We start from the raw sequence: 21,828 nt of genomic DNA on the forward strand, positions 1-21,828 counted from the left end.
GAAGGGGACCGAAACACCCGCGGTCGACTCGGGGTTAGTAGGATGGAATGTGGGATTTTGGGGTGATTAACTTTAGGATTGGTAACTTGGAACAAACATTCTATCACGTTCGCTTTGGGCGCGAACAGACGTTGCTGAGCCGTTTGAAAGTAGGCTTCCAAGCTCCTTGAAAGAATTCCGAGCCACTCGAAAGAAAGTTTCCTAGCCATTTAAAATGGGCTTCCTAGTCTTTTGAAAGGGGACTTCCAATTCTTTTAATAAGGGAGCTTCCGAGCCTCCTGAAACTGGGCTTCTGACCCTTTTGAAAATAGGCTTCCGCGCCACTTGTGGTGTTGGCTGAAAGAATTCCGAGCCACTCGAAAGAAAGTTTCCTAGCCATTTAAAATGGGCTTCCCAGTCTTTTGAAAGGGGACTTCCAATTCTTTTAATAAGGGAGCTTCCGAGCCTCCTGAAACTGGGCTTCTGACCCTTTTGAAAATAGGCTTCCGCGCCACTTGTGGTGTTGGCTGAAAGAATTCCGAGCCCTTCGAAAAGAGGTTTCCGAGCCTTTTAAAATTAGGCTTTCGAGTCTCATGAAAGGGGCCTTTCGAGCCTCTTGAAATAACGTTGCTGAGCCTTCTGTAAATAGGCTTCCAAGCTTCTCGAAGCAAGAATTCCGAGCCCTCGAAAGAACGTTTCCGAGTCACTTGATAAGGGGCTTCCAACTCTCGTTTGAAAAGAGGTCTCCGAACCACTTGAAAGAGGGCTGATTGAAAGAAGAATTCCGAGCCTCTCGAAAGGAGGTTTTCAAGCCTATTAAAAGATGATTCAATTGTATCATTCAATTGTACTTTCCTTTTTAACCAAAGAAAGTTTACTTATAATCACTTTTTTCATTATATTTTATCGTCACTCTTCTTGACCTGTCTTCCTGAAGAATTTTTATCAACAGACTCATCCAACAATTTATTTACAATTTACCACTGGCCATTGCTTTTGAGGTGCCAATTTTCAATTCAAAAACAAGATAATTAGGTTTAAAAGTAACAAAGATATATTTAACAATGAAAGAAAATACATACCTCAACACAAATAAATTGTGGTGCTTCACAAAGCAAAACATGCGATTTGTTCTGCTCTCGGTTAGTGTATGTAACGGATAGTTCATACGGAGAAATCCATACCAGTCCACCTACATAACTATCGTTTCTTATGTGCGAAGGAATTGTTATAGGTTTCTGAGATATAAATTTCAAAACGCTCAAGTTGACTACGTTTACCACCACGCTAGGATTGGGTGAATTAATCTTCGGATAGCGGATACTCCTAATACTAGGATATTGATCGTCGTTGCCATACCAGATGTACCTGAAAGTTTAAATTAAGAAGTAAGATTTTCATTATTTATTGTTATGAATTTGTGGGATTTCAATTTAGCAAAACTTCTCGAAGATCTCGAATGTCACTGACCAATCCTATTTGATACTATTATACAGGTAGTTTTGTAATTTATAAAATTTATATTTATTTAATGCTTTTTTAAGATATGAGGTTTTTGCGCCCTCTTGAACTCAACAAAATGTGTCTGGCTCAAGTGAGATTTTTTCCACTTGAGCCAGTCGAATTCTTCTAATCACACGTGAATCGACCGTGCAATTTAAATGCATGTTATTGTTATACTTACTGATATTTTTGCACATTGGATATATTAAACGATAGATATGACAAATATTGTCCATCAGGTGAAAACGATAGAGCGGCACTTTTTAACTCTGCAACATTTGAATATAACCAATCTGGAACACCGTTCAACAGATATTCGCTTTCACCTAGAAAAAAAAAACAAATTTAATAATCCCTTAAAAGGTTTTCAGTGAACTTTTTCGTTGAAATTCGTCAAATTGAACAGATTCTTACCATTCGTTGTGATTCTGCATATTAAATCACCTTGCACTTTAGGTTTGTAATAAATATCAGCGTCGTAGACAAAAGCAATCCCTTGGGATACCTTTTCATCATTTCCACCAGTTTCGTCTGGTGTGTGTGGTCCACCAGGAGCCCAAAGCACATTTTGTAGTTTTGGTGCTATTTGATCACCCTCTTTTGTCGAGAGTGGGGTAACTATCGATGTGTCTAATTCGTAAATATAATAACTGGAGCAAAAAATAGTTCGATTAGGGCATATAATTTGTATTATGTGTGCCTGGAAAACTAAAAAAACCGTTTAGGGTAATTTGACCTAACGCCATTTGGCCGAATGCCGTTTGGCTGAGTAGTTGAAATACTTCACCTCACATAAGAAGTTATAGATGAAAAGTGGAAAAACGATAATTTGAAGTGAGAATAGAGGAGTAGGAAGTGATGAATAAGAAATAAGAAGTGATAAATAAGAAGATACGTGAGATGAGAAATGTGAAATAAGAAGTTTCTGACGTCTGATTTCTAATCTTTAAGAAATACTGATAAGAAAGAACATAAAGAAGCTTGATGTAGACAGAATAAAAAAGCAAGAAACAAGAGAGAAGTAAAAGAAAAAAAAAGAAAGACAGAAAAAGTGAGTATGCATGGGCTACTTGTTTTGGTAGTGGTTTTAATTCTATCGTGATTGATTTCAATCGAGTCGATATCGTCTTCAAAGTGCAGGACCATATGCGATCGTGTGCTGATAGTGCTACTTCTCTACACATCAGGTCTCTTAATCGCACCCTCGAGTGCAGTGTTGAACAATGAATTCGAAAGCGCAACACACTGCTTCAGATTAATTCCAGATCACAAACGAGGTTAACATTTCGTCTACAATCCAAATACTTGATTTCGAGCCATCAAGCATTGCACCTATCAGCCTAATAAGATCCGCCGGAAAACCATGTTCAGATATTATCTGCCAATTCTTTTCAATCAATCATACGCTGCCTCATCACACTCAATGAACAGATGTTGAGTCTGCAAGGTGTACTCCCGTAATTCATATATGATCGTACATGAGTTGAACATCTGATTCATCATTGATCGGCCTTAAGAAAGCCTGCCTAGTATTTATCGACGCAGGACTCAGTCTTTTTAACAGAATACGCGACAAAATGTTGTATTCTAGTCTGTACTCTTTCTCATAGATCGGACATATGAGGCCATCCAACCAGCTGGTACCAGCTGGTAATCTCGTTTTTCAAATAATACTTTTTGGGATTATTTTTGCAGCTATTCACTTCCAGCTTTGAGAGACTTCACCGGGGTTTTCCTCCTTCCCGGCAGCTTTACTGTTTTCAGCTCTTTTAAGGCCTGCTTAGTTTATCCTGGGTTCCACAGCTTGACCGTTGTCGCCATAGGTAGTCTTGTTGCCTTTTTTCCTGTAGCGTTTCTTTTCAGTCTTTGCTACACTTTAACGTTTTCTTCTTGTTAAATCGGGTACCAGCCACTATCATTTGACTCTTACCAGTATTTTCTTGACTGTCTCTCGCAGCCGAACCAACTATTTTGCTGCGCAACTCTTCCTGTACTATTTTAGTCACAGTTTCCTGGGTATTCTTCCATAAACTGTTGACGTGGACCAGTGGCGTAGCCAGAAAATTGGTCTGGGGGGGGGGGGGTCTTCTGAAAAAAAAAAAAATTCGGAAAAAAAAATTTCTTCCGAAAATGTTGTCTCTGGGGGGGGTTTATGCCCAAAACCACCCCCGTGGCGTGACGTCGACAGATTCATTGGCATAGGTTATCCTCTCGTCCAACTTCTGGCGATACTGTTTAGCAAACTCTTCCACTTCTTAGCATTGTCGTACCCAAATTTTTGCAACTACATTGTAATGATCTGAGTCAAAGTTCGGATTTCTTAAGGACCTCAAATCTACGATGTCCGAGATATGCCGCCCGTCGATCAGCATGTTGTCTAACTGTGGACAAGTGTCGGGTGTAATTGCGGATTTTATTACGTACGAAACATTCGTACTGCTGATTGGCGTCCCTCTACCAGAAGCAAAGGACACAAGTCGCAGACTATCATTTTTGGTAGCGGAATGAAGGCTTTCCGTACGAATAATGACAGGACGAACTCCCTTATCTGCGCATTTGGCTCTATTTGGCTCTTATGACAAGCTTGTCGTGTGTTGAGAATCCTTCTTCGTAAGCTTTACCAAGGTTCACATAAGACACATCCCCACGTCATCAGGCTTGTCGTACTTTTTGGTATAGATGCTGATCGGTCTGTAGCTGAATCATAAGTCCACAAAGATGCGGTCACTTATCGGTTCCCATAATATAACTCACTTCATTTGCTTCTCCGAGAACTATAAACCCAATTTCTCGTTTGTGCTGTTGCCGCCGCTATAGTACATGAAGAAGTGTTTGCAATGGGATCCACCGTTCGGAATTCACGTTCACCGGTTTTGAATTAGCGTATTCACTTGGTTGCCTTCAACTGTAGACTTTCTAATAACGGTGAAATAAATTTTGTACGTATAATGCATTAATGTGATAATAATAGGTGCTATAACCACGACTAGCACATCCAACCTATTTTATAAAATAGTTTGGATATATCTTTTCTAATTAGTTTTTAATTTAAGTTAAAAAAAACTTAAGTTCGCATGGAAAAATGTGTTTTAACAACCCTGAAATTCAATACTCTGACGAAAGTCTTATTCCGTCTTTCACTATGAAGTTAAACCAAAAAAATTTAAACATACCTTGTATTGTAAGGAGCATCTAAACGCGAGTATAAAAGGACAAAATGCCGATCTGGAGAAACAATAAAACTATCAGCATTTAACAGTCTCTGGAATGAAATGAAGCGAAATAAAATGTGTTACAATAAATTAATTTAGTTCGTGAACAATTTTTTTCTATGTTCAAATAGTCTTCTGTTTAGTATTGTATAATTGTTGTAGGCAGAATTATTTCCCAAACTACCTGTTTTCCTCAAGTTTTTTCAGGTAATCCTAGTGGTCTTACTAGCATTTTTAGACGGTGGTACGTCAAGTGAGTAAGCGACAGATAAATTAGGGATAGAAGAAGTACATGCACTGACGATGAACTCTGATGTTTACAAAAGTTAGGTAAAATTTACCTAATTGTTGGTCAGTTTCTATTCAAAATTAAGCTCTTTTTCTTAACATTCTGTAAATTTTACCTAATTTAATCTTACCCAATTTTGGGGTTTCACACTAAACCTTCGATTTGAGTGCCTAATTGCGGGCTTGGTGGCAACCACTTCTGCCCTACAGGCAGGAGGTCGTTGGTTCAAACCCAGCCTGTTCTAGCAATCGCCAAAGCTGGAAATGGGCTTTCAAACCCTTTCTATCTTCTATCCTATCCCTTCAATATGACGGGTTCTATCAGATAACTGTTAGAATTCGAAATGAACACAAAAGTTCGTTTCAGCGTCCAATTAGAATATACCACCCTTTCATTGCTATCGCATTGGCAACCCGTTAACCAAGACGAACCTCTGCCATAGAACCTAACCCCCCATATTCCAATAAAATTCCGCATGAACTCATGACGAATGCAGAGGTGTTCTCGGCTTGTAGTGGACCAGTGATTGCATAATCAATTCCTTGCCATTCCCGATAGACAGTGAGGACGTGGCAAGCACCGTTATCGACCATTTAAAATACTAAAGCTCTCGGACTGTGCACATTGAGGTTGGAGAGCAAATCCCATGCTTCCATCCATTGGTTCTTTGTGCAATTGCATTTGTTCTGGTCAATGACGGAGTAGCAACTACGAAATGCACGGTCATCATGCTCATACTCATAAACCTCCGATTTGAGTGAAACGTACCTAATATTAGGTTCTCTTATTTAACCGTGTAGTAAAACTAAATATTTTAAAATACACTGGATTTTGTTTTTACGCGATTTCCATTTTCTCAATTTTCCACTCATCCTAAATGTTTAACGTATATTAATTATCATGTGATTTTTCTTTGATTTATTCTGGATTTTTTGAAACATGTTGCGTACAGTTTGGTGGCAAATTGAAGTCACACGATCAAAAATACGAGCGAAAAAAAATCGTGTAAAAACAAAATCCTGTGTAGTAGATTTATACTCACGAATATAGAACTTTTCATTAGCACTTTAAAAATCGTCACCTTCCCATCGTTAATTGTCATCAATGATAGGTCTCCATCTGCGTTTATGAATACATACTCGAAACCTAGGGAAACATTCAAGATGAATTTTAATAGTATATGACAGGTGATTTATACACGTACTGCTCAACCAGGTTCCATTGTGGGGCCTCCATTCATAGCGACCTTCGAGTAGATCTTGTAAACTGATACGTTTCCCTCGAAGTCTTGTTGATTCAATTTCTGAAATTATTTTAAAGCATGTAACAAATATTTACTAAAATATGATTGTATAAGTGAAAATACTAACAAAATGACTCATAAATTACACATATCACTCCAGTACGAAACGGGACCGAATACATTATGGTTAACATGCCTAACCCACAATCAAACAGACATAACACCAAACACGTTTCCATGAATTGTGATTCAAAATGTTCAACCGGAAGCGCTCATCTTATTTCTTGGTATTTAAAATTTCACACCAATGCCTCCTGGTGAAAAGAACTTAAAAACAAAATAGAAAACTCAATTAGTCTTGCTGTTCTACATGTTATGTCTGTTTGTATACCATTATCCCTTCGCAAATTTCAGTTATTCTGTTATTTTACGCTACAAGGAATAAGAGTAGCCATCGAGCAAGTGAGTACAGTGCGTGTTTCAGTCATCGCGAAAATGGTAAATTATCGATATGTTCGGTGGCTCAAAAAATGACATGGTTGCATCGCTTATTAGAGTGAATCCAGATCCAACGATGCCTACCGACTAACTGATAATCCTTTCTGTGGTTTTTGTGGAGACGCAGAGGTAAACTCGGTCTTCGAACAGCAAATACCACCTACTAATATTCCTTCCCTTTTTCTAACTGACTACAACAACGTGCCCAGCACCGTTATTGATCATTTTAATATTTTAATCACTGAAACTTGCACACTGAGAATGCTTGAACAATCCCAATCTATCATTCAATTGATTCTATGTGCATTTTCACTGATTCTGGTCAATCACAGAGTAGCAACCATAGATATGTGTAGTCAGTCAAAGCTAAGCTAAGCTAAGCTATTTTACGCTACAAGGATTAATGCTATATTACGACGCAAAAAAATCTACTCGTCGAATTAGTTTAAATCGCAGCCTAAAATATGCGCAAATTAGTCGTCTTAGAAAAATGAACCTGCCGGGAAAAGCTACCTTAATAGTTTTTAAGAATTTGCCGTGGAGTGAGGCGTGCTAATAGCAGGTACATATTTGTATTGTAGACAAATTTTGCTGTGTAAAGACTATTGGCTAAAGGCCTAATTCAGACTATTCCGAATCTAGTTAAAAGAGCTGCTTGACAGATCATGTCGAAGCTGCAGCGATTAGGGTGACACTAAACTCGCCCGGCGACAAACATACCGTGGGAGAGCTGCGGTGGGTTCTGTATAGCCATGCAGAGGTCAATGTGGATCAAGCGTGACAGTGGTCTATGGCAGAGGTTCTCATCATGGGATACATGTACTTCTGGGGTACATTTGCTGGACTCAGAGGATATCTATGGCAGAAACGCGTATCGGCGGATGTAACATCCGCCAACATATATGCAACAACAAAAACAATTCGAATCTGGTATTTCCACTATCCGAGAATTCGTAAATGAAGTTTGGTGCTATATCTTTATTCTTATTGTGCACGTTACGAGAGTCACATATTCTGTGACTTTCCTTAAAAAATCCGATATCATTCTCCACATCACATATTAACGAGTTCTTTTATCCTACAATTAATAATTACAATTACAATTAAATCCTACAATTAAATACTTCAATCGTGTTTAGTCTTTGACGTAACATGCACGATGTTACGATGTTAGGGTTATGATCTGCCCATGATCGCATATTTGTGACACTCGTATTTTTGTTAATTTTGTAGAAAGCCTGTGAATCGTTCAGAAAGCTCAGTTTACTTCATCTAATCCCACAACAGTAAAATAGGTTTTACTCTCTTGCTTATCTGTGGGATTGACAAACGATTTACAAAATCAACCAAAATGCAAATGTTACAAATATGCGATCATGGGCAGTGATCCCTGTAACTATATTCTTTGTTTCGAGCTGTCAAAAAAATCAAACGTCTTGCTTAACCCCTTCAGGCCTACGGGGTAATATATATGACCCCAACGAAAAAAAAAATGTATGTATAAAATCGCACGATAGATAAAAGTGAACACTGTTTTCAGCAAAATTGCTTAACTCTTCTAACAGGGAAAAATATCAGACATGGGCGATCAAGGCCTTATGACAACCTAGAATAACCAAGAAAAAAGCTAGCGTCTAAGCTGTAGTGTAGATAGCAAGTTCTGAGCTCAAGGACGGTTTGGATAACCCAGGATATCTCAAAACCATCTCATCATGTCTCCTGGTTTTCTGGAATATGTTATAGACATATTTGAATACATATCCAAGCTTAGAATGACGAAAAAAGCTAGTGTCGTGGCTGTAGATCACAAGTTCTGAACTCCAGGACGGTTTAGATGATCCAGGATCATCCCAAAACCATATTACCATGTAGCCTGGTCTTCTGGAATATATTATGGACATGGTTGAATACATATCCAAGCTAGCAATATTTTTTTCTTCTTTATTAAAGAGGCTTTCAGCCCTTGGCTAGTTCACCTATGGTGCTGTCAAGAACGTCACCTATGGTGCTGTCAAGTGTCGTTCCTGTAGATCGCAAGTTCTGAACTCAAGGACAGTTTGGATAATCCCAGCACATCCCAATAAAATATGTTTCAACTTGTTGTAATTTCTCCATTAATAATCACGAAAACAAATGGAGCATTTTAAATTTACTGGGTACCGCTTATAAAAAATTGAGCCTGAAATGGTTAAGTGAGTCATCTTGGAATTCTAGTTCGAATACTAGAGAAAGTTTGACTTCTACCAATTTGTTTTTCTACGCTACGATTATTGTTTCTGTTGGAGAACAACAAACAATAATCAATGCTTTCTACAAAAGATTTTTAGATTTTCATGAAATTTTCCACATTAGGTAGGTTTAATGAAAACAGGATTTTTTTTTTTGAAATTTTGGGTCGCCTATTTTCTTGCGTCTAGCATCATCTAGCTAACGTCGCTAATTGCACGGCCAAGAAGCGCTCAATTAAGACGGCTAGTCTGGCATAGCCCGACGTTTCGATCCCATTATTTTAAACTGAAAAAAAAACCGTCCATTCTACCAGTCACAATCTCGTACAAATTTCTTAGAAAACCTCGTGAAGACTTTCTGTCTGATTTCATAGAGAACTAATAAGAAGTCTAGAAAATCTTGCGGTGGAAAGATCTACAAGATAACATCGAGCAAAATTTTCTGCATTTAAGCATTATATTCAAAACTTCGGAAAAAACTTATCAAACAGCATCCAGAGATTTCTGATGGGAGTTTTTATTAAATCAAAAGAACTTTGATAAATAGCAAGAAATCCAAAATGTAAAATTTTATTCCAACTAGAAAGCGAATTCCCTAATACGATTGGAAACCATTAAAAAAAACTTCAACATGGTTTGCTTTGTAGCAACGATCTTACCGCTGAATTATTGAAGGGTAAGGCTGCAAAATTTTAAATTTATATCAGGGAATGAGGAACCAAAATTTCACAAAAGTGCAACTGATATAGTTAATATCTATAAGATTCATAAACCAAAAGCTTTCCAAAATGTATAATTTTTTCTCTATTCAGATGTAAAAATAATTATTCAAAGTTCCAAGGACCAAATCCTTAGTCTCTACGAAAGCACACGATTAGAATAGATTGAATATACCTGAATTAGTCAACACAAGATCGTATATGATGTCACATAAGAAGCCATATAGATACTTCCCCGTTCAATATGTGGGTTATCGCCTCCACTTTATCATCTTATGTTGCATCATATACGATTTTGTGTTGACAAGTGTGTACAAGAAAACAAAATTCTAAGAGATCTTTTGAACGATTTTGTTATCCGTCCCCTAAACTGTCGCTGAGAGCGATGACCTATTCTCACTCCCTAAACCCATTATTATCCCCGATGACGGAAGTTATTCATATTACATTTTATGTGAATTCGCATACTTTTTTAAACCTATAAGATTTAAAGTATGCACTACTTCATACATCGTAACGCCCTGTCTGTAATGCATACAGTCCTAATACAGGTAGAATATACTTTTCAGAATTATCAGAAGATTATTTGTGAGAAACCATGAAGATAGAGTTGTCGCATGACACGTTTTGGTCTTCAAACGACAATGTCCTACAGGTCCCTACAGGTCCCTCAGGGCAATCTGTGATGTTCCGGAAGTGGCCAATGAAGTCTATTGCCCTCTAAAGAATCATCAGAAGACTATTCGTTAGAAACAATGAAGATAGACTTGCCGTATAAAACATTTTGATCTAGGTACAAACAGAAATGTCTCTTCGTACACGTTTCCCGGGGCACTTCGTAAGGTTCCGGAAGTGTCCAATGAGGTCTTTCACACCTTACAGTCAACGTTCACATGACAAGTTTTGAGCTAAAACCTAAAATGTTCTTCAAAAGCATTTGAAGTGGCCTTTAACCCCCGGTAATTTGACCGCTTTTAAATAATTTCTAATTCAAACCCCATTCCCCAACAAACAATTTCAGCTGAATAAGTCAGCTTTTTAGCCGAAGAAGACAATTTTTTGCCCAATTAGCGCTTCACTCGCCTCCAGATCGAAGTAGCCAACGCGTGTGGATGGCAGCAAATAAATTTCGCTGCCACAAATTTTCATTTGGTAGGTAGGTACTAGAAAATTTTGTCTTCTGTATTGGTCAAAATGGAGTTTTGGCGTGATGGTATCTTGCATACTTTATTATTCTCTAATTTAACACTCGAAGACGCGCGCTGTTATATTTTGTACAACACTAACGAAAAAACATCGCTCGCGGTACACAGCACGAGCGAGCCTGCATGAGCGTTCCAAAACCGCGCGCGTGCTGAACGGTTAAGTTAATCAAGGGGCTCAAATACCATGTGGACAGTTTAGGGGGAGGCTGGGGCTTATGACGAATGTCCACGGTTCATATAAATTTTTGATAATTCATATGAGCAAATGTCCACGCTGGAGAAGAATGGTATCAAAAACTGTTTTGGTCGACGTGGTATATGGGCCCTAAGAAATATTGCGTTACTACCTTCCTTGTGTAGTGGCCTCATGTAATTTTTCTGTGCTGCTTGTTCGAGAGTACTAGCGGTCATCAACTGCATCAATAAAAATATTTATATAATGAAACACATTGCTTCCAGGCCTAAACATGATTGCTGAACACTTGTTCAGTAGGACTGACATTGTAGAGAAACGAAATGGCACAACTACGCACAACTATGCCAAACAATCTTAGTGTAGTTCTGTTGGACACTTCCAGTTCGTTTAAGAACGACTTACGAAGCTGTAATGCATAAATTCATAGCTGCCGCCACCACTACGAATGGCATGCACCTTTTATATTTCAATTGATCTCTCATGCTCATTAATTTATAATTTTAAACCCAGGGTATTCAACTACAATATTTACATATCTCCGTATACTTATTTATGTTTTCATACATACATTTCTAAATAACTTCATACTACTCATAATTTCGTTTAGTCGTATTTTCATTGCAAATTATTTCGAATTTCTATGAGAAAAATACCCTAGGGAATTCTTTCGACTCGTCCTATGTTTTCACTGAAATCTCTTCTGATCTTTCTTAAATTTCAATGGAATTTCTTTGACATTTTTTTTACGAATTTTCAAAGAAAATTCTTATGAGTTCCCACAATATTTTTTTTATTTTTCAAATAATCCAAAAAGGCGTTTTACGAGACATTTGATGTTTTTCTCGTGTTTATCTGCTTTGATACTTTCCAGTAGAGTGTTTGTTTTGTTGAATAAAGCTGAGAATTGAAACGTTTCATCATTTATTATACAGCTTTTCTTTTTCGGTTTCTAGGAATTAAACAGTTTTTTTATACAGTTTACACAGTTTATTTTCAAGACATGTCGCAGAATTATTCATTCCATTGTATTATAAAAGAAAACATGAACGAAAAGTAAACTGTAGCAATCTGTCTTGTATTTTTTTCTTTGTTCATGAGGTTTTCAGTCCTGGGCTGGTTCACCTCAGAATCGTAAAATATCCTAAGGGCCTGCATTCAACGTTTTTGGCCTAAATACAATTGTTTTGCTCTTACCACGTTTATGCATCATTTGATTTCTAAGAATTTACAATATTTTTCAAATTGGATGGGTAAAATCAGAGTACTCTTCTCCCCTGGAAAGCGAGGGCTAGTTTGTATTATTGTATTTACGAACTTTCTTCTGGTAGGAGATTCTCTATTCATCCCGTGGATTCACATAAGTGTCTGTGCTTATGGAACCACTCCAACCATTTTTAGTCCTTCGTACAGAAGTTTGAATACTAACAATAATATAAATCATGATCAAATCGTTTGTCAGATATGACCAGTGCTACTAGCAGGTGCCTTGCTATAATAGATGGTAGTATCATCATCATCATCAATAAGCGCTTCACTCGCCTCCAATGTTTGTTGGGTATGCAGCAAGTATGCACATCGTTTGAATAAAAAATCGTTTAAACATCATTTAGCACGTGAGTTGGAAAATGGAAAGGAAAATAAAACATCGTGAAACGGAACGCAGAATCAAAACTAGCAAAAAGAGCCACCAGAAATTATTTTTTTCTGATGCCCATATGGTCACCCTAGAAGTTGCAAACTAAAAATGAGACCCGGTTACTTGAATGAAGTGCCATTCAAATTACTGGAGGTCGAAAATACAAATATTTGAACAATAATATGAACCGTTTGCTTAAGAAACTGAATATGTAACAATACAGTATGGTCCATAAAAAAATGCGAAAACATCAAAATTATAGTTAGGGGACCAGGGGGCATTATGAACACCCGGGGCAGATTGGACACCCCCAATATTCTTGTTAATTCAATCATTTTTTTTAATTTTAAATGCAGTGAACTCTATAATCCTTTCATAAACAACTAATTTATAGCGTAGAAGTCATTGTTTTATCTTCTTAGCGTATAAATTTGACAAAAAAGTTAAAATGTCCTCCAAATGATTAAAAATTATAAGTTTCACCTCCCATAAAATAAGCTTTACTTTACCATAGAGGATGATTTCTCAATTATTGATCATCCCACAGCAAAATTCTGTTATTTACAGTGCTCTGGCATATATTTGTGACAAGTTTCCTTGATTTTTACAAAATTTTCAACTGTTTTTAAATATGTCCACCTGTTGGGGCAAACTGAACACTCTATATGGGGGTAGAACTGACACCTTAAACATTAAAAAAGTAACCTCAAACTCATCGAACTAGGCTTTCATATCGTGCTATTTTCGTGTTATTATGGTGCGGAATTATAAATCGCTATAAAAGTTCCAGTACATTACATATATACCAAAGAATCATATATATACCATAGAAGTCGCTGAAAGTGTAACAAAAACGGAAGTGTTTTGTATAGATTTGGCAATCTCGTTGGCAAGTTGATCGGTACAACCCATTGGAAGGATTGGCGAAGCCAGTATGGTGGATAAGAGCATGCATAGATTATGCAATGTTTAGAGGAGAGACGATTGGGAAGGGGTCTTGCAATAAGTGTGAGGATCCATATAAAAAAATCATAAGCTTCATACAAAAAGTTCGACATACGACATGTATAAGGCCGGCTAAAAGTGGCAAATTTTTGGGATGATGATGATCCAAACACAATTTTAGGTGTCTCATACAAAAACATGACAGGAAGATGAACAAATTGGGTAATATTTTTGTTGGATGATCCATAAAATGGGTTACGATGGCATATAATCACGAGTAAGATAATTTTCTTCATATTTTATAAGGGTGGCCATACTGCCCCATGGGGGTGCCCCATGTTTTTTTATGATACGTTTGCTTACACACATATATATGAATAGTAGAAATAACCCTTTAATGTACAAAAACATAAGCTAAAAAATATTTTCGCATTTTTTTATGGGTCATACTGTATGTAACATTTTTTATTTGTTTCGATGTGCAAGTTTGTTTAAAAAAAATTGTTTTTGTTGTTTTATCGAAATGAATCTATGCATAGTTTCTGAAACAAATGATTCACATGATAATATCACACTTTATGCGTACACAAATCACGTAGTAAATGATAATACGGAGAAAAAAAATCTGTAGCACGTATTAGTTATTAGAAAAGCGATATATTTAGATACTTTTATAAAGGTAAAACTCAAAATAAGTGAAAAATGATATCCATGCAAACACTCAAATAGATACATAACAAAGCTTAATATGCATTTGAAAAAATATCATGTCTCTTCGTTATTACCAATTTTTTGATGGATTTTGATTTTCACAAAGAGATCTTTCGCAAAATTTAATTATTTCTGTAGTAATCGTAGTAATTCACACATATGAATGAAGTGCGCAATGTGTACAGTCAAGATCCCAAATTAAGGCGGAATATTGGAATGGCAAATCGTTGAATCACAGGGGAGCAAACAAGTCAAAGAAAAAATCATGGAGGTGCGCGGTACATTGTAGATTAGTGTCACGAGGGCGTTTTAGCTTGCAAAATCGTTAAGTGGTTCTTTTCTGCTTCGCTTCCACAACTAGGTCGCAGAGGGTCAGACCTCTGCATAAACGAGTATTGCTACTGCCAGTGTTGTTCAACTGAAGAACTTACCAGTACTTGAACGTTGAACATTGAGTCAATTAAAAAAATCAACTGGAACAGGTTATCAAGAAAAAAACATGTGCTTCATAAATATTTAATGACAATTTAGTGAATAAATAAAAGGCTAATATCAATTATACAATTTTTTCGACAAATAATTCAGATGAATGCAAACTAATAAACAAAACAACAACAGAGACATTATTTTTCAAATGCATACTGTGCTTAGAAGGAAACAGATTGAAAATGCACCTGGTGATAGAAGTAGAATAGAAAATACTATAAGACCCAGAACTGCGACTATCACTAAAAGAGCTATAATTATTCCTCTCCAATTCCTTTTTTCAGAAGAAGAAACTGTTAGCTCCTATATGAAAAGAAATATCAAAATAAAGATCATTATCACAGATGTAGATTACTTTGCACTAATACATTTTCGTCAGTCATTGATGAGTTTACCTCAAACTGTGAGTCCTTTTTGTTTCTAACATTTGCATGTCCAGTACTCTGAACTGTATTCATTATCGGACCTCTTTAACACGAGAAAAAAACTATCACTACCGACAAATTATACAATTCTTTTCGCTATATAAATTTTTCACGCGTATGTAAATGAATCTAAATTTCACGTAGCCAGGATAAACGCATAAAAACGACAATATTTTCATCACATCAAAACGGTTTTTTCACTTTAACGGGTTTCCTTAGCGTATTTGCAATATAAATGATACGTGCTTCCTTAGTTTATCTATAATATAACTAGTACGAATGTTTAAATGCTTTTAAAGTTTCGAATAATTTAACTATCTTCAAGTTTTTAAGGTGTAGAAAATATGTAGTTGAATTCAAACATCAACATAAACAACGAGTAAATTGTCATGCGTGTTAAAGGCTCTCAAGCGCGATAGGGAGTACGTTTAGTGGGAAAATGAGTACGACTGTTCTGTAATAAAATAAAATTAGTAAAATCAAGTAATTCAAAAGTAACTACAAATTTAAGAAACTATAAGATTAATATAGTTTTTTTATAATTGTTTTTGATCGAAATTCCTAAAGACAGCTATTTTTACTGCTACTTAGTGGCAGCAATCTATATAAATAAAAATTGGTTTAAATTCCCTTCCTTATCGAGTACTACCCATATTGCCTTCCTTTATTATTTCGAGAAGTTGAATTATTATTACTTTAGCATTTAGCATCACAAGTAATTTAGTTATTAAATCTTCAATTTGAAATATGCTTCCATGCTATTTAGAATGGGCAAAGTTTTGAAGGGAATCACTATTCATTATCCCATCATTGAAAGGGCTTCCTTGTAGCGCAGACGCCAAATATGTCAAACATATGTCCAGCACAATGTCAACATATCCAAACGCGACTACACAGTTTATATTCACTGCCATTATTTGTCGCTAACCGCAAGTAGGGTATAACTGTACTTAATATATCATTTTGAAATAAGACCAACTTGCGGTTAGCGGAAGCACCATAGAAGCCATGAGCATCCCAACTGTCGTCAAGTAATATGTAAGCTTGAGGAAGACATCACAGTAAAATTGTAAGCATCGTTACAGATTGCTGAAATATGACTCCAATCAGCCAACAAAATCGTATTTTTTAATACTGAATTTATATTGTGCGGAACAAGTGTCATTTGCTTGTTATTTCATGAAAATGACCCTGAGAGTTATCCACCGGATCTATACACGTGGTGCGCATGCCCTGGGCGCGCTAATTTGAATATTCGTGCATTCCACCAAGACGAAATGTAAATATGCAAAGTAAGGCTGGGGATACTTCGTCCGCAGGGGCCGAAAGTGTTTGCAATGAATCGCCTACTTTGAGCGGCACACTAGGAGTTAACTTTTGAAAATCAGTATGGCGAAAGGCATCTAAAGTTTAATATCTCGAAGATAATCACCTTAATCGAAAAAATATTTGGTAGGCGTAGTGGCAGGCACCTTCCTACATTACTGGTACCAAATAGGTTTTTGTGGAAAGTTCCTGCTGTTAATAAAACCTGCGTTAGATGTCTTTCCCCATACAAACTTTAGGTGGTTAACTCATGCTGGCTATTTTTGCATATACGTTAGCGCCTGGATAAGGCAGTGGCGGGTAGGAAACCAACCACTGTATGTGATTCATTAATATTTTATTTTCACTTAAGAAAATGGTTGCTAATTTTGGTTGCAAGTTAATTGCATAATTTCAGATTATCAGCCACGTTGTGAGCAAAAATAAAAATTTTTGAAAACTCAATTAAATATGTATAATGTTCTTGAATGTAATTGATTTCATTGCAATTTTCATAATAAATATTGATATGTTCAGCCATAACGCCTTCAGTTCATATTTTTCCGTTTTTTTTGGGGTGCCGACAACCGACCACTTTTTTTTCTAAACGGCATAAAATCAACACCTGGCAAAATTATTATTAAAGAATTTCTAATAGACAAAATAAATCAAACTTTTTCACCAGTTATTACCTTATGCCTATGAGCTTCCATTGGTAAGCAAATATCACAAATATGATCAATTGGGCAAAAGTTATGAACCAAGAACAATCGACAACCGACCACCTTCCCCTATACTTTATTACAAACTAGTTGACCCAGCAGACGTTACCCTGCATAGAAGGCGAAAATGCAAGCTGCTAATGCGAAATTTCCATACGAATTTTAGTTTTTCACGTTTTAATCAATTTTATTTGTGAGTTTTGCATGAGGAAACATCATATACACCCGTCGGAAACTACAACGAACAAATGTGCTGAAGGAATGAAAAAATCCATGGAACCGTTTTTGAGTTTTACGGATACGAACACAGACCATTTCATTTTTAATATAGGTACTATACAGATTGACCACTTGCTGGCGGGCCAGGAAATATTCGGTACATATTTTTTTAACATTTTCAAAATAACCAAAGTAATTTTTTTTTTCAGAATGGCATTTAGTTTTACAGAAAGGCTAAAAAATTTTTAAAGAAAAACTGAACATTAATCATTGCGTTTGACAATCTTTTTTGTGTGTTTTTATTTTCTTTTTCTTCTACGTAACACTTCTGACTTTGACTTGTATCCAATACTCGACGCATATTGATTTTACAATTGGTGATCGAATTTCGTAAGCAGAAAATGATGATCAACTATTACTTTTACTGCTTTCACCTTTCAAGAGTTGTTCACACAGATATGTACTTCTGAACAGAGGAAATATCTTACAAGAGATGTGTCTTTTTGAATTTTGGATTTGAGCTCGTTGTTGCATTGGAAGTCAATTATCTCCATTTGAAACATTCCAGGTGCATTATAGCATAGCATAGCATAGCATAGCATAGTTACGGTGTACTTCGTAGATTGGACACTAGTGATACTCATGTTTTTCTTTTGAAATCCTTATTCAGATTGCTATCAGAAATCAAGGTGGGTGTGGTCCTTGATTTCAATCTAGGATAAAAATCACAAAAGCATGAGGATTACTACTCCTGGCCACGCCCATCTTCACCGTAACTTGGGAGGGGAAGGAAGTGTTAGTGTAGTACTTACTTAACGAGAGGCCCCCGACTCAACGACACCCTCATAAGTACCACGGAGTTGGATATTGGGGAAGGTATTCGTTGGGTCAGGATTTGCCTGTAGCTGACAATGTGACCGTGGTAGATTTTACACCGTAACACACCACGCAAAGGTGTCTACCCAGCGTTACGGGGGGGATTTGAAACATTCCAGGTGCATTATTTACAAAAATTGTTCTCAAAAATTAGCGAATAGGCTTGAAAAATACTGTCGAAAGGCTTCGATTTGTTTGTTTTAATAGTTTGCATGGGTAGTACAGGTCTTAACAGGTTTTCCCAGGTCGATACCGGTAGTCGTTTCCTTCATTGGGATCGAAGCTGCTAATTCCTCTGTGATTTGAAGATGATCACAAATTCCTTTTATGAAGACTGCTACATGTGCCTTATTTTTTACATTAAGTATTTTGATCGATTGTGAGCAGGTAGAACCAGAAACAGGCTTTTTCACGTAACGTAGTTTACAAATCTTCTTTGAAGACTTTAACTCTTCACCGTGCTTTACGGGAAACTAATACTACTTAAGGAGGCTTTTTCTTTAGAGCACACGATATCACCAACAGCCGATATGCATTTTTAACAAGTTCTCCGTCCTGGAAAAAAATCATCCGTGAAAGTGTACTATACACATGTGGAAGTGTTGGCTTGAGAAATGGATTGCGAGTAATTTGACTATGCGTCCAATTTGGGAATCTCGAGCTCGTTCAGTAGCCGCTAGGTTGCGTAGGCCGACGGAGGTCCTTCGTAGCTTAGCTGGTTAAAGCAAAAGTTTAGCGTACTGTAGGGTCATGGGTTCGAGTCCCATCGAAGGGTACATTTTCCAAATCAATATCTTCCACATAACGTACATATTGGCATATGAGTTTCCACAACATTGTGAATTAATGTCCAAGTCGGGTGGTTTAATCCCCGGAAATAGGCAATTAACTTTGATTGAACTCATCCGTACTGCCAAAATCTCATTAACAGCAAAACTGTGCTACATTATTCGACTCCGTGCTTGCAGATTTTATTTTTTGATCAGTATTAACCTACTGTAACAGTATTTATGAATAAATAATAAAAAGGAGCTTCTCGAACCAGGTAGAAAAGCTTTCGGGCCGGTTATGAAGTATTTTTTTCTCATACGCCGCGGGCCACAAAAAATGGAGCCAAGGGTCGGATCCGGCCCGCGGGCCGTACGTTGGGCAGCCCTGTAACTATAGTAACGTAGTTACGACTTTATCAGTTGAAGGGTTGTTTTGTTACAGAATGGTTTATTGACAGCTTGATATATTGTACCCCGCATAAAAAAATATACTTCTCCTTAAGGTCACTCCTGACGGAATCCAAGTTTAAAAGTGCTCGCGTTTTCGGGGGCACACCACTCGATACGGAAGCAACGCACAACTGTCATTTTTATTATTTCACGCATGCTGCGACGCAGCAAAGCTAAATCAACAAAAATGACAGTTGTGCGCCGCGTCTGAATCGAGTGGTGTGCCGCCGAAAACGCGAGCACTTTGGAACTTGGATTCCGTCAGGAGTGACCTTAAGCGCCAGATTGCCGCCTAAGAAAAATATATCTGCAAAAAAAAGCAACCTTGATATTTTTGAAAATTTGGCCGCCACGTGGTGGATTATGGCGATGAATGCTTTGATAGCACGTGCTTTTTGTACTGCGGAGATATTATTTAAATCTTTGAGAACCTTGAGAAATGATAATAAAAGTTGTCATTTTGTTGCAAGGTAGAGTGGGGCAAGAGTGCGCGTGGGGTAAAAGTACGTTTTCGATTTTTGAAGTAATTAAAAAAGATAAACTAGCAGCACTGCATCAGTTTTACAGGTATTCTGGCCAACTTTTGTCATGTGTAATTGTGAACGATTTGAATAAACAATAGGGGAGATACGGAGTTAGATATGTTTAGGTCATTTTGCTAAAAATAATTGTGTTCCCGCAACTAGTATTTCATTACCATATATACCATCAATCAGGTGAACATTACACCATTTCGATAACCTATTGCATAGAGCACTTTATGGTGCAGAACACCAATCCGGTTGGTTTTCCAAGAAGTGAAAACCATTACTTGAATAAATTTTGGGACTGTGGGGTAACAGAACGCAGGAACGGGTGGGACAAGAGTACACCCGATTCTGTTCTTACACGGATTTTTTTTACACGGCCGTGTAAAAAAAACCCATACAAAATTTTTGCAAAGTTGCTCCATTTTGCATGATTCGTCGAGAAATCATAAAACTTTTTTACACGGATTTTCAGATTTTGAACTGAAAACTTTTTTTACACGGAACGCATCCCCCGTGTAAAAAAAGAATCGGGTGTACACATTTCATTTCATTTATTCAGACTAAGGCCGAAGTGGCCTGTGCGGTATATAAGAGTCTTCTCCATTCGGCTCGGTTCATGGCTTCACGTCGCCAATCACGCAGTCTACGGATGGTCCGCAAGTGATCGATCCACCTTGCCCGCTGCGCACCTCGCCTTCTTGTGCCCGTCGGATCGTTGTCGAGAACCATTTTCACCGGGTTACTGTCCGACATTCTGGCTACGTGCCCGGCCCACCGCAGTCGTCCGATTTTCGCGGTGTGAACCATGGATGGTTCTCCCAACAACTGATGCAGCTCGTGGTTCATTCGCCTCCTCCACGTACCGTCCGCCATCTGCACCCCACCATAGATGGTACGCAGCACTTTCCTTCCGAAAACTCCAAGTGCGCGTTGGTCCTCCACGAGCATCGTCCAGGTCTCGTGTCCGTAGAGGACTACCGGTCTAATGAGAGTTATGTAGATTGTCAGTTTGGTACGGCGGCGAACTCTATTCGATCGGAGCGTCTTGCGGAGTCCAAAGTATGTACAATTTCCAGCCACTATGCGTCTCCGAATTTCTCTGCTGGTATCATTTTCGGCAGTCACCAGTGAGCCCAAGTACACAAATTCTTCTACCACCTCGATTTTGTCACCACCGATGCAAACTCGCAGTGGGTGGCTCACATTGTCTTCTCTTGAACCTCCTCCTATCATGTACTTCGTCTTCGACGTGTTGATGACTAGTCCGATCCGCTTGGCTTGCTCTTCGTATTACCCCTTCCAAAGCGATGTTGAATAGCAGACACGAAAGACCATCACCTTGCCGTAACCCTCTGCACATCACCCGATCCATCGTCGCTTTGATCAACCGTTTCAGTTTATCCGGAAATCCGTGTTCGTGCATTAGCTGCCATAGCTGGTCCCGATCGATTGTATCATATGCGGCTTTGAAGTCGATGAAGTGGGCACGTTGTATTCGCGGCGGTTCTGCAGTACTTGGCGAATGGCGAACACCTGGTCCGTGGTGGAGCGTTCGCCCATAAAACCCGCCTGGTACTGCCCCACGAATTGGTGCTAGTCGAGTACACATTATTATTTTTATTTATTCAGACTAAGGCCGAAGTGGCCTGTGCGGTATATAAGAGTCTTCTCCATTCGGCTC

At 37.7% G+C, this 21,828-nt stretch overlaps 1 protein-coding gene across 2 annotated transcripts in view; it reads right to left on the reverse strand.

The window, feature by feature from the left end:
* Positions 1-15,637, reverse strand: part of LOC134205250 (inactive dipeptidyl peptidase 10) — a 37,434-nt gene extending 21,797 nt beyond the window's left edge. The window contains exons 1-8 of one of the 2 annotated variants that reach the window (XM_062680334.1): positions 15,246-15,637; positions 15,039-15,153; positions 6,188-6,286; positions 6,026-6,129; positions 4,656-4,744; positions 1,897-2,132; positions 1,664-1,808; positions 1,062-1,347 (exon numbers count right to left, since the gene is read on the reverse strand). In XM_062680334.1, the coding sequence (XP_062536318.1) occupies positions 1,062-1,347; positions 1,664-1,808; positions 1,897-2,132; positions 4,656-4,744; positions 6,026-6,129; positions 6,188-6,286; positions 15,039-15,153; positions 15,246-15,308 (1,137 nt within the window). In that variant the 5' untranslated portion in view covers positions 15,309-15,637. The remainder of the gene's footprint in view (positions 1-1,061; positions 1,348-1,663; positions 1,809-1,896; positions 2,133-4,655; positions 4,745-6,025; positions 6,130-6,187; positions 6,287-15,038; positions 15,154-15,245) is intronic. The other variant, XM_062680335.1, reaches the window with a different exon arrangement.
* Positions 15,638-21,828: the final 6,191 nt, after the last annotated feature.

The sequence above is a fragment of the Armigeres subalbatus genome, chromosome 1, assembly GCF_024139115.2.
Source record: "Armigeres subalbatus isolate Guangzhou_Male chromosome 1, GZ_Asu_2, whole genome shotgun sequence".
NCBI classification, from domain to species: domain Eukaryota; kingdom Metazoa; phylum Arthropoda; class Insecta; order Diptera; family Culicidae; genus Armigeres; species Armigeres subalbatus.